Source organism: Nyctibius grandis, chromosome Z (assembly GCF_013368605.1).
Source record: "Nyctibius grandis isolate bNycGra1 chromosome Z, bNycGra1.pri, whole genome shotgun sequence".
In the NCBI taxonomy this organism is placed as follows: Eukaryota; Metazoa; Chordata; class Aves; order Nyctibiiformes; family Nyctibiidae; genus Nyctibius; species Nyctibius grandis.
This window is the reverse complement of record NC_090695.1, coordinates 9,059,567-9,072,929: the sequence shown is the minus strand read 5'-3', so window position 1 is coordinate 9,072,929 and position 13,363 is coordinate 9,059,567. Positions and strand designations below refer to the sequence as shown.

The following is a 13,363-nucleotide window of genomic DNA, read 5'->3' as shown; positions in this document are numbered from 1 at the left end:
ACTTGAAAACATCCTGTCTCCAGTCTTTCTCCATCCTCTTTCTTTCCATTTAATTAATTTAGGGTTGGGGTGTGGGCGGGATGCTTTACTGGAGGAAGCAAAATCAGACAGATTATACTTAAAGTGTAAAGTTAATGCTAAAAATGATTAAGTGTTTATCTTCTTCACATGCAACAATCCAGATGTTCCTGCTCGATGTCAGTGGCTGGGAGGGAGCATGTCAAAGTGGATCAGCTCCGAGGCAGGATGCTGCTACTCGTCATCTGATTCTAGGCTAGAACATACTTAATCCTGGCCCTCGAGGTCCATGTAATTATTAGAGGAAAAACCTCACATCTGAGGAGAAAGGAGATGATTTTTGTTGGGTGCTCAGTGTTTCAAGCCATACAGACCTCTACACACAAGAGCTGCCATTTGCTGGTGGCGGTGGCGATGGAGCAAAAGGGTCATTACTCCAGCAACACTCAGAGTCTGCAGAAATAAAACGTGACAGCTTGCTTCCTTCCTGATGAGACCAGCCTGAATAATTTGTATCTGGATCCTGCCATACACTGCTAACACTGCATGGATGTAGGCCGGTGCTTGAAGAAGGTCTGTTAATTCAGCTTAAAGGACATAAGTAAATCAACGGCATACCTCTGTAGGTCCTTAACTTTTTGCTAAGGTTGGGAACCGAGAACACATTTCTCTGCTGTTGCACCTATCGTATTTGCCCTGAACTGAAGAACAGACCTGCAATGTGACTCCCTCCTGCAATGAACACCCAGCTGCCAGCCAAAATCCACAGCTCCTATCAGTGTCTCACTCAACTTCCCCATCTCCACGCTGTTCTCATGCTTTGGTAACACTAAGAATATGGTTCCCAAGGCCTTTTTCTTGGCTACAGAGACTGTAAATGAACCTTCTTAGTCACCTAAGCCTCCATCCTTAGTCATTTGTTTTCACCCCATACCATGCCGGCTTACACCTTTTTTCAGGTGCATGATAAGCTGGTTGGCACTTTTAACCTGCGTAGTTTTCTGATTTGGTACACCACACCCAGCTGAAATGCTTTAGGACACCACAACTACAGGAAAGAGGAATATGGGTCGAACTGTTCTTACTGCAATAAAAGGTACACATGGAGCTACCCTTTAAAACAATCTAGGAAACCAAACCGCCAATACAAATTTGCACATGCCATGAATATTGTGAGGCTGGTAAGTGACAAGAGGCAACCTGCACCCCTCGGCAAGCAGGACCTACTCAAATCCCCTTTCAATAGAGCCAAAAATCAAAAAAAAACCATTCAGGAAACAACAAACAATGACCAAACCTATGTTATAGCAGCCCGTGCTCTACGACGGACAAGGGTGTGACAGCACAACCCAACACAAGGCTGTGTCACAGAGGGAAAGTCCGTTATATACAGAAACACGCCATAGTGCTGTAATGGTAAAATTGACTCTTCTGACGGGGCGTAGGAAGGTGACATGTCCGAGCCACGGCTGAGCTGACAGCTGCTGCTGGCTGAACAAGGCTGGTGGGAAGGTGAGCAGTCACATGTGGCTGCGCGAACCGCGCCAGCTCTGCATGCGGCGTGAGTCACATCCACACCGCGCGCAGCTCTCCGTGCTCCTACACAACGAACACAAACCACCCACCATCGGCTGCGACAGCTAGACCTCTCGGCTGGGAACGGGAGACAAACTCGGACAGGAGAAAGGTGGAGACTTACAGCAGTTAGTTAAAACTACTGGAATCTCTGGCCAAGAATGAGAACAGTTTTCCGACACTGGAAATCCTTACAGCGAGGCTACATGGTGTTTCTACTAGAGGCTACCCTCTTTTCCAGCAGAAAACTTGAGAAAAACTTTTTGCCCAAGTTACACTGCAATAATCCCTTCTAGCTTATTAGACCCCACCTGCAGTACTTCGTTCAGCTCTGGGGCCCCCAACAGAAGAAGTACATGGACATCTTGCAGTGAGTCCAGAGGAGGGCCACGAAGATGATCAGAGAGCTGAGGCACCTCTGCTATGAAGACGGGCTGAGAGAGTTGGGGCTGTTCAGCCTGGAGAAGAGAAGGCTCCAGGGAGACCTTCTAGCAGCCTTCCAGTACCTGAAGGGGCTACAGGAAAGCGGGAGAGGGGCTTTTTACAAGGGCATGGAGTAATAGGACAAGGAGGAACGGTTCTAAACTGAAAGAGGGGAGATTTAGATTAGATATTAGGAAGAAATTCTTCGCTGTGAAGGTGGTGAGACACTGGAACAGGTTGCCCAGAGAAGCTGTGGCTGCCCACTCCCTGGCAGTGTTCAAGGCAGGTTGGATGGGGCTTTGAGCAACCTGGTCTAGTGGAAGGTGTCCCTGCCTGTGGCAGGGGGGTTGGAACTAGATGATCTTTAAGGTCCCTTCCAACCCAAACCATTGTGTGGTTCTATGATTCTATTAAAAAATCTGACCCACATCAAGAAATAAGAAATATCTACATAAAGTATTTATATTGTCAGAATTAAGAACAGTCTTGCTGGGATCAAACATGAAATTTCATGTGCTGCCCTAATGTTACAAACCCTTTCTAATAGTAACAATACTGTTTTGGGATAAAAAAGGTGTCATGGAAGACCACCCAGATGATGCCAAGAATTCCAGCATTATTTAAATTGCAATACAGCTTACTTGTAAGTTTTGGGTCAAAGATTTGGGTCAAATCTCTTGAATTATAAAGCATATGCAAAATAGAAAGGGAGACTGTAAGCTGAAAAGATGCAACAAAATGGTCACAATTAAAAATCCAGAGTCAATGCTCCTGCTAAAAGTCAGTGGTACAGCTGGGAATTTACACTTCTTTTCTACACAATTTCCAATGATTTTTTTTTTCTAATTCAATTGAAAGGAAACTGTGATACTTTGACATTTCCTAGGAAAGAAAAACATTAAATTGCATGTTTTATAAATTCAAGATGAGCCTAAACAAGTTATTGTGCTTGAGAAACATGTCTAGTTACAACCTGGTTTGTTGCAAAATATTTGTGATAGACTGAGGTTTATGACAGAACCAGTTGTAAGCCAGACTGACAGAGAACAAGCATATTTGAAAGGTGCTTGCATTCACCACTGAAGAGAGGTATCCTAGTGGCTAGACAGTTATACACTCAGATGACCTGCTTTTAGCTTGTTAATATTTGAAAAAAAAATAATAATTTTCAGCAACAATTCTTAATTTTCAAAATTAAGCTTGCTGTGCTTTCAGCTAACTCAGACCCTTTATTCAAGCACAATCTCTACTTTGCTTAACAAAATTACACAGACAGTGTTTGCACAGACAGAAGTACTGACAGTGCCTCAAATGTGCACACTGTAGCTTATATATAATAGGGTAACTCTCCTCTGCAATGCATGTATTATTTATAGCGTTATTATGAAGTACTGTATTGAAGAGTGAATAGCATTTCTGTATGAGACGATGATTTTCACTAATAAATAAAATATATAGATATGAGATATTATACCCAGAGACTGATCCATAATACCAATTGTACTTTTTTTTGAAGCTGTCTCTCCAAAGCCAGTGATTACAGACAGGGAGCTACTGTTGCATCATGCTAGAAGTGCCAATAGATTGAAGCAAGTATTCATCTTTTAATGCAAGTTTTATCACACCAATGCTTACATTAAATTTGGAAAATTCAAGCCAGCAAAGATAGTTTGCAATGACAGAAGATGATTACTTCCTTAAAGGACGCCACTTCTCTGATCTTCATATGAAAGAAGAACTCCAAACGTAAGTGCTTTAACATACTTTGTGGCTAATAAGCCACTATGTGGCTAATGGTGGAATGAAAGGTTTACCACCCACGATCACCTTCTCTGGAAATCCCTTGCATGTAGGGATACGGTGAATGAGCCAAACTTTGTTCAAAACTACATTAGCCAGTCTGTTTTGTTATAGCTCACATAGAAAGGGAAAAGAATTACAGACTAGGGGAAACATTGCCTTAAATTGACTAAACACATTTTTAAGTATTTCAGGATTGTAGATGTATTCCTCTTTCAGGCTGGGAAATCATTTTGTGCGTGTGAACCAATAAACTCAGTACATCTTCTCCTTGTTAAAGCAGGAGAAGGTGTTGTTTATACTTAGAATAAATCACTATCTTCTGCTCCTGCTAATTGCCAGTTCTCCAGCAGCCTGCTCAGCGAATCCTGAGCTCCTTAGGAAAGCGCGGGGTTGCTAGGCAGCTCCACGCATCCGCAGGTGTTGAAGATGCTTTGTGGGAATACCAACATAGCAGAACAATGACTCCAAAAGCAGAAAACCACATAATGAAGCCTCTGATTTAACTTTGCATTTTTTTTTTAGGGAAGCTTCCTTCAGGAGTACAATAATTAACTTATGCATGTAGCAAGCCAACCTCTCGCTGAGATTTCAGGGCAAATCTGCTGCTACATCAGTTCCTAATGAGTGCACCACCACCAAGCCGTATCGCCCTAATCACGTACAAGGCACATAACCTAGAAGCTTGTAAAATGTGTCATTGTCTTTTTTTTTTCCACAGAGGATTCTGGGGAAGCTACCATGCTGGCACCTATTATGCAGAGTGTCATGCTGAAATTACACACCATCAGAATTTGTCTGCTTCATTTGCTGCAAGTAGCATGGTGCAGAGAGAACGCACAGCCTCTCACTCTCACCTGTGCAAATGAGGCACGATGATCACTGCTTTAAACTGCAATGATTTCCAGAGTTACTGCAGTTTTGACTACTACAATGACCACAGAAATCATTGCAACGACAGAAGACTTCCCCAAAGCTACTTTTTTCTTCTAAGAACAAAAGACACAGCAATCTTTCTGAGCTACTCTTTCCCTTCCCTGGTGCCATCAGTGACTGATTCAGGAAAGAGGATTTCATCCAGACCACTCTGTGGTGCTCAGTAAGGATTATTTAGTACTGCTGCCATACGCACTTGTCACCATCACTTTACAGATTATACACTGCAACTATAACCTTGCTCTTAACCACAGATCTCTTGAAAAGCTGCACAGGCCACCTCCAGCTGTTTAAGAGGAGACTCTGAAATATCGCAGCAGCCTGGCCCTAAGTGAGGCATGCCACTTGATTATTCCTGACAAGAGGCATTAAAAACATCAGAAGTGCTGCTTTTACTTAGGTTGAACTGCAGACCTCAAACTACACTGTAATTATAAACAGAGGGAAACAAGGTCTCAAAATACCACTTACCCTCCTTTGAGCCAGGGTGGTTTCGATGGATCAGCCTCATCTTGACCCTTAAATGGGGGAAGGGAAAAGAACAATATGAAATTAGTTTCTGTAAACACCAGGAAAAGTATTCAGATCATATTCTGAGGAAAGGATAACAGATCAGACTGCATGCAGGCAAATGCATACAGAAGCTTATTCAAGCACCTCCAATGACCAACATCTCAGGACAAGTCATACAGACACAGACAGGCTATGCGATTGCATTGAACACCTAGGACTGGAACCCGAAGAGCCTGTTCAGTGCAACTCCTCTTTCAAAAGGCAGTCTCGAAGACCAACTTTTTCTTTTTCCAACCCAACAAAAAATGAGTTATTGGAGAGCGCCTGTTACTACAGGTCACCAGTTACCTGAACATGGTCATAATGAAGATGTTTTAAATTAAAAGCACATGTATGAAATGCACAAATGACTGATCAACGTGAAACTTTGCGCAAACACTTGTGAGCTCTGTTTATGTTCAAATGCAAAGACTCTTTAGCCCCCATAGCAGGGAGGTCCCATTGCAGCTCCACCCATTCATATGCAAGTATTTAACTTCCAACAGGTGTCACACAAGGGCCATCACTTGCAAGATGATTGCAGGTGAACTGGGATCTCACAGTATGATGGGAAAACACCACAGACTGCAAATATGAAGATTCATATTCATGAATTCAAACCATGTTCTTATGTTCGTATTAGGAGTGTATTTACAAAGTGATGTTTTGCTTCTTTGAAAATCTTCAGTCAATTGATAAGAGCTGAGAAGTGCTTAAACACTTGCAACATACTTGGAGGAAACAGAAGTTTTTGGCTAAGGGGAAAATGGTTTACCTATAACTGGAAACCTCTTTGTTCCAGCTTACAGTTCATACACTTCCTGTATTCCCTGAAAGAAAAGCTGGTTTCAAACAGGACTAAGCAAGACACACCGCTAACAGCTAACACTCCAACTCCAGATAATCACATCTGCCAAGAGTATAAAGAGGTTCCAACTTGCACATGGTGGAAAAGAAAGTATTTCCAGCCATGGGGCTCACAACCTGAGAATCATCACAAAGTAAAGGAATATCTGCCAGGAAATAAGCTCCAGTTTTATGCAAGATAAAAGAGCACAGCCCCAAAAGAAAGATTTTTTTTTTTTTTTTTTTGTCCTGCGCTTTGGGTGAACTGTGCCACCCCAGGTTGTTCATAGGTGACAGACAAGGTCTCCTAAGAAGAGCAGAAATAACCAAGGAAAACAAGTTTCTATTTGAAGGTCTCAACTTGTACAGCAGCAAAAGTCCAAACTTGTTATTTGTTAATCCTAAAACTCCAGGGCTGGGCAGATGTACAGACTACATAATTTTTATCATTTTATTTTTAAATGGGCATAAATACCATATTTTCGTAATTGAATGGACACTCCAGCTTTTCTACGTGATCACACAGGCCTGCAGAGCAGGCAGGAGCCCAGACCCACAGTCCAGCACAGGTGCATGTTTCCCCCACAGCCCGAGCAGCACACCAGGATCCAGGCTTCTGCAGGAAGGATTGTGCTCTACACGTCTGCTCCACATTGTGCTTCCAAAACCCCTCAGCCTGACACCTGCATTTGCGCTGGAGGGATCTTAATCAAGTGCTGGTCAAGAGAGTAGATTTCATGAAGCAAATACAACCAGATCCTTCAGAGCACACAAGGCAGGACATCCCTACCTTTGCCTTTGAACACTTGGAAGAGCTGTGGCCACAAAGCAATCTTATAATGGAACAACGTTTTATACTTGGACCGAGAGTGACACAGGTCGGTTCTGCTGCACTGAATGACAGAAAATGGCAAACACAAATGTAGCAACATTTACTGGTAATGGTTATTAGTACAACAGGTTTTTCAGTTTATCTGAGAAACTCTAAATGTAAGCGGCCAGTATCCGAGACATTAACAGATCACAAATAGCACAGGCAATACTGCAGCCTGGAGACCACAAGAGCATCAAGAACACTTTTCAGGCGAAGATCATCCAGGCAAAGCTGTTATCTAACTGAGCAATAACCATTTCCTACAGGCAGCTGTGAGTCAACAGAGAATGCCTGTGAGTGTGGATGCAGGCAAGGGCAGAAAGCGTGATCAGGAAACAAATCTCCATCATCTCCCAGATTTTGAGACATGACAAGTAAAAATTGCCAAGAGTCCAGATAAACTGTATTTCTGTTCATTTATTTTAATTACTTTTGCCAAGCCTTTTAGACATGCAAATAAAAAGAAAACAAGAGAAGAGGAAGAGCTTCTCTAGGGTGGAGATTAAAAATCATCTGGGCACAACAGCACAAAACAAAAGAAAGAGCTTTCAGTAAGTGACAATATTGATGCAGGGGCAAGGCAGGTGATGGCTGTGTGGAAACAGGAGTCATCACCTGCTGAAAGCAAAGCAAAGAGGTAATTTGCTCCAGGCAGCATTCTCCCTGAGAAAATGCTGAGAGAACTGGCACCTGACATCCATCAAACAAGGGCTGATGCCTTAAGACTGCAGAAGAGCCAATGCGATATCCACAGTTAAGGTGTGTGGGGGAAGGAGGAAAATGTGATCTAGACTAGCATAGGCTCATTATTGGCTTTAACAGCTTGAAAAGCTTCAGAGCAAACATGAAGGCAAGAACTAACACGGAGGCAATCGGAAAACAGGAAAAATATCATACAGGGTACACCAGTTTTTGAAAGCATTTTTTGTTTGACAAAGCAACCATTTTTCTTTAGACCATAAAATGAATTATCAACTGAATTTTCACTTCAACAAAAAACTTTTGATGCAATGCCATGCGACGTCAATAAGGCCGGATAAGCTGAGAAGGAGTAGGGAGCTTTAAGGTGGGTAAACAAGTAACTGTAACCGAGCCAGCCATGGACAACAAAATAAGGAAGCTAGTGGGAGTAAGTAGGATCTGCTGATAAAATCTGCTGATGACAAACACCAGAGAATTATTGATACAGAACTCAGATGTCCAATGGAAAGAATTGATGGCAGTGAGGATTGCAACAACAGAGGATTGAACATGGTACAAATGGCAAGGTCAGACCCCCAAAGCCTGCTGCGAGTTTGACTGTACACATGGTGTTCCTCGGTGGAGAAAAGTATGTGACAATGGACTTGCATTCTAGTCATCACAATGGCCATAAGCCACTATGATACAGCCATGTAAAGAAAGAACATCATCCACAGAGTATGTCCCGTGAAATGTCTCCATAGAAATAAAAGCATAAATACCACTGTACTGTGCTGGCAAGACTCTTTCAGAAAGGCATATACAATCTTTTTATTCTACATCAAAGTAAAAACAATTCAAACAGGAAAATGGCAAAAGCAGCATGAGGATGTAAACACAATACTATAGGAGGAGAACAGCACAGCTTGCTTACTCTAGCACAGAGAACCTTTTTCTGTGCTTATTCAATAGACAGGAGAGCATACTGCATGGAAGAACTGCAACTAAATATAAATGAAAGATGAAAATTAGGTGTCTAACCACGACAGTTCTGTAGTAGCCTTTCAAAAGGAGAAGCAGACATCAAACCTAACCAGCTTTAAAGAAGGAAATTGGGTAGTTTATATATGAGGTAATGGCACAACATCACATTGTGGCATCCCTTGTTGCACTGACACATGTAGTCAAAGAACCAGAGGCTGCATTACCTACAAGTGTTGGCATGAGGGTTAACAGGGTCCAGACACCTCTGGAAGTGCCAGTTAAACCAAGTAATCCAGTTTACACCACTGTTGTGGGTAGGAGCACTTCATATATTCCTCTTCATTTAAAGAAGGCAAATGACAATGCTGTTTAGATTGATTTGCTGCAGCTGGGGAGTTTCCCACCCTCTGAAGGCAGCACTTGCACCAGAACACAGGAGGGCTCCAGTAGCTACTCTGGGTCCCGTCACTAGCCATGAATCTGCTCAAGTTCAGCTCATAACAACAGCCTTCCTTGCTTAGAGCCTGGGCAAGCAGAAGAAATGATGGGCAGATGAGAAGAACACTGGAACAACTGTGAAAGTTTTTAGCACTGTCCTTCCTGAAACAAATGGGAGGGCAAAGGGAAAGCAGACACGTTTAACACCTAGACATCCACACGCTGCACATCACAAAGTCTTTTGCTGGCTTATGCTTCACTTCTCTGCACAGCCCTGTCACTTGATCTCTCCTTGAAAGCAGCCAGACCAATCTGATTCTGAAATTTTTATTATTTTATTTTTAAATCTCCAGTAAACACCTAAAGAAGCAGTAAAAGATGGAGAAGCAAACATGTAAACAAAACAGCCCATCGCATCTCTATTAAATTTCTTTTATTTCTGACGCTGATGGATGACAGTTTTACACTCACTGTCCAACAAATACCTTTGGCTGGGGAAGTGCTTCTCATGCCTAGTACTGCAGTATATTCACCCACAGCAAGGCATGCTGCAATCAGTTGCTATAAGGTATTCTCCAAGTAATTAAAGTTTCTTACCAACCAAGAATCAGTTAGCAAAATAATGCCAGTGCAGAGTAGTATAAATTTAATACCCTGGATTAAACAAGTCAACAGACACGATCATTTCAGGCACAGTATTCAGTCATAGGGAAGACAATGTTTAGCGAAGCCTAAAAAGGAAACTAATAGGAGTTTTGCTTATTCACAAAAAGCAGCAGCTAGGCTTACAAGTAATTTGAGAAGTTATTTAACCAAGCTGCAGTTTCTAAATTTCTCAGTTTACCTCATACACAAGAAGGTGTTTCAATGGACAGAACAAACAACTATGTACTTCTATAGAAGAGAAAGTCCATAAAACAGACAGAGGGGCATCAAAAAAAGAAAAAAAAAATCACCAAGTTTGGAGCAGCACAAGGAAAAGGAAGAACATCCCCAGCTCTGTTAGCCCTCTCCATAGAAATCCATCTCTCCACATAAAAGGCTTTCTAACAATGTAACTTTCCATCACATTTAACTACTACGTCTAGGCCATTATCCTCTTGGACAAAAAACAAGATGTAAAACATGGAAAACTGCTTTATTTAACCAGATAAAAATCAATAATAACTTTTTATTTCTTTTGAAAATCATCCTAACTTATTTTCAAATACCATGCTTCATTATTAAACCTCAAAGACCTCAATTTAGCTATAGATTAATCTGAATCAGGCTAAAACAAGGAGCAACTGTTTCATTGTCTAAATTAAACTTCCGGTCATGCCTAATTAGACTGTTTCTTCAGGGATATTAGCAAAATCAGACTGAACCAAATCATCCCAATTAAACTAGTCGGTCTTGTGGTTCAATGTCTTCATTGACTCAAGTATGCCATGTTTTACATGGAATCAATCCAAAGCTGCAACAAGCCAAGGGGTTATTTTAAATTCACTATATTCTGCAACACCATCAATTTACTGAAGACCCTCAAAGAAAGATCTTTCCACCTGATGTGTCTTCCAGTATCAGTTTTCCAGCTGCCAGATGAGCAGCTTAAAGGAGTGGGTTTGCACTGAAGCCAGAAGAGGACAGAATGACACCAGATATCCCTGCATTCCTGAAAAAAGCATTAATGGACAGACATCTGCCAGTAAGAATAAAAGAAAATTCTTTTTTTGGTGATACGTGAGCCAACAAAGCTTAGAAATGCAAATTCATCCAACTCAAAGGATGAGACCTGCATGGAGGCCCAAAAGCCATGCAATGTTCAGCCTACTCCAGGAAGCTGATTTAGCCTGATTCATACAACTAAGGGAGAGGCAGAAGCACAACAGGTGCTGAATCCACACAGCATAGATTCAAGAAAATATCTCTATATGAGGTACAGTTGCAAACACAAACTAAGATGTTACACAGCAGTTAACAAAATTCTGTGGATGCTCTTAGGAGGAAAGAGTTGCCCACTGGGATGCCCACAGAGTGATAAGCAGAGAGGCAACTGGTCCATGAGTGGAGCAGCAATAGCTGTAGGTATTAAGGGAGAAGTCCTTTCCTTCCCATGGGGCACATGGCCCTGCTCAAAGCAAAGTGCAGCCTGTATCTAGCTAAAAAAGCACAGGACCTTCAAGAGACACCTCTCAGCATCCATAGCCTTGCTCAATCTCACTATTACAGCCCATAGTGGTACCTTTGACTTTAATTGCTGTAAGTGTATGAAGCAGATAGAGGTGGAATGAAATAACGCAACTGAGGAAAAATGAGGAAATACTTGGTTTAAACACGATGCATAAAGAGGAAGACTGGAAAAGACAAGATAAACAATTCATACTATGCTAACGCGGTGCCTGTGCACATTACCCCATAGAGCAAGGAAGGGAGGAAATCACTGCAAGCATTCATGTTTTCCTCTTTGTACAAGCTAATACGCACTGAACAGACTCTTAATTCATACGCAGCGTTAACAATTCCTCTGACAACCATAACATGCTAAGCCGAATCTCAGCGCCTCAGCAGGAGCAACTGGCGACATGAAGACAAGGCATGCGCACACAGGAGTTTCAGAATAAGATGCTGGTTACAAGGGACAACATGTACAACCTGGAGCTCTCCTCTACCTCCTTCTGCGAAGAAAAAAGAGAAGAAGGAGAGGAACAAAAGTTAGTAGACCAGATTTCTGCCATGAGCTCTGTAAAATGATTTCAGAAAGTGGGGTAAACATTTGCCGCAAGTTGATAAAACATTTGTGCAGCGGAGAGTTTTCCCATGTGCTTCCTGGGACATACACCAGTTAATTAATCTCTACCAATTAATCTCGAGTTAAACTAATCAAATTTCATCCCTAACTGCACATGCATTAGAACATATGCTTTTGAGAGCTGATTTTCAGAGTTACAGTTCCTGTTCTATTAACTCAAGAATTTTAAGTAATCTTAACACAGAATTGGGGCTGCTATTTACCACACTGGAAAGAGAACCTGTATTTATTACAGAGAAGAACAGATTTGTTCCCCCAGACTGCAGCCACTGCCTGCATCTGAAGCATCCCCCCCTCCTTCCCTCCTCGCCCCCTGTACATTTTGCCTGTTATGAGGAAACTGGTAGCTCCCACGGAACACATTTTGCTTTTGCAAATACCATAATGCAGAGAGGTATTTTCTGGTTTTATAAATCTAGGCAATTCTCTGAGAAAAAAAATCCAGAAGCCTCCTACACTAAATCTCATGTTTATGGATAGACAGTTTCAAGGCTAGTAAAGTTATATGAGAGTCATACTCAAAACTTCCGGTACAGACATATTTTTTTAAGTCTTCCAATCAGATAATTCTGTATCTGCATAGAAGAATTACATTACTCATTTGTGTATGGAAGATGGAAGTGAAGGAATATCTTCATGGCAACAAGGGCCACTCAAATCGGTTTAAAAGCTAAAATAGTTTTCAAAGTTACTGTCTATATGGGTGTAATTACATACATGCAATCACTAAGACAGGAAGATAGAGAAGCTATTTTAACTCAATCACTAAGGAGAAGTCAAATTACTTCAGCAAATGAAGTGCCGGATTGTAGCTAAAATAAAATCCCTACTTTCCACCCTAAGACATGCCCACATGGATCTTCACCAGGGAGGAAAGCCTCTGGATCACCCTGCAGGTCTCTCCTTCGTAAGCTAATGGAGGAGAACATGCAAGCAGCAGGACACTGCTGTCTTCAGCATAACAGCCGGTGCTGCAGGAGTGCCATGTTTTGACAGTCAGCTCTGCACAGATCTGCCGACCTAGAGGCTGAGGGAACTTGGGGTCCATCCCAATCTCAGATGAGAACATGTTTTTTTTGGGCACAGACACTTCTGACTGTTCCCCTCTAAAGTGATTTTCTATACCATCCTCCTGCCTGTCCCTTTCTATTAAGCAAAACCTTCTCATCTAGGCAAACCCAATTCCACTTCAAGTCCTCTGCTTTTCTCCTCCTTTTTGCACAGTCACTCCAAAGCCTTCAAGCCCAAGCCCAATCTCTCCTGACTTGGTCCCTGAGGTTGTTTCAGTGTGTCCCAGGCAGATCCAGACTTCCCTCATTTCTGGGGTTATATCTCCTTTCTATTTGAACCAGATTCCTTCCTGACGTCTCTGGTGAAGTCTCTGAGCACACAAGATGCAGAAGACCTGGACTCGTGTCCCCTCTCAGGTCTGCCATGGCTCTCAG

General features: G+C 42.1%; 1 protein-coding gene across 2 annotated transcripts in view; it reads right to left on the bottom strand.

The window, feature by feature from the left end:
• UNC13B (unc-13 homolog B) overlaps positions 1-13,363 on the bottom strand; it is a 197,899-nt gene that overhangs the window by 85,957 nt on the left and 98,579 nt on the right. For both annotated transcript variants that reach the window (XM_068422034.1, XM_068422033.1), the window contains one exon: positions 5,224-5,270. In XM_068422034.1, the coding sequence (XP_068278135.1) occupies positions 5,224-5,270 (47 nt within the window). The remainder of the gene's footprint in view (positions 1-5,223; positions 5,271-13,363) is intronic.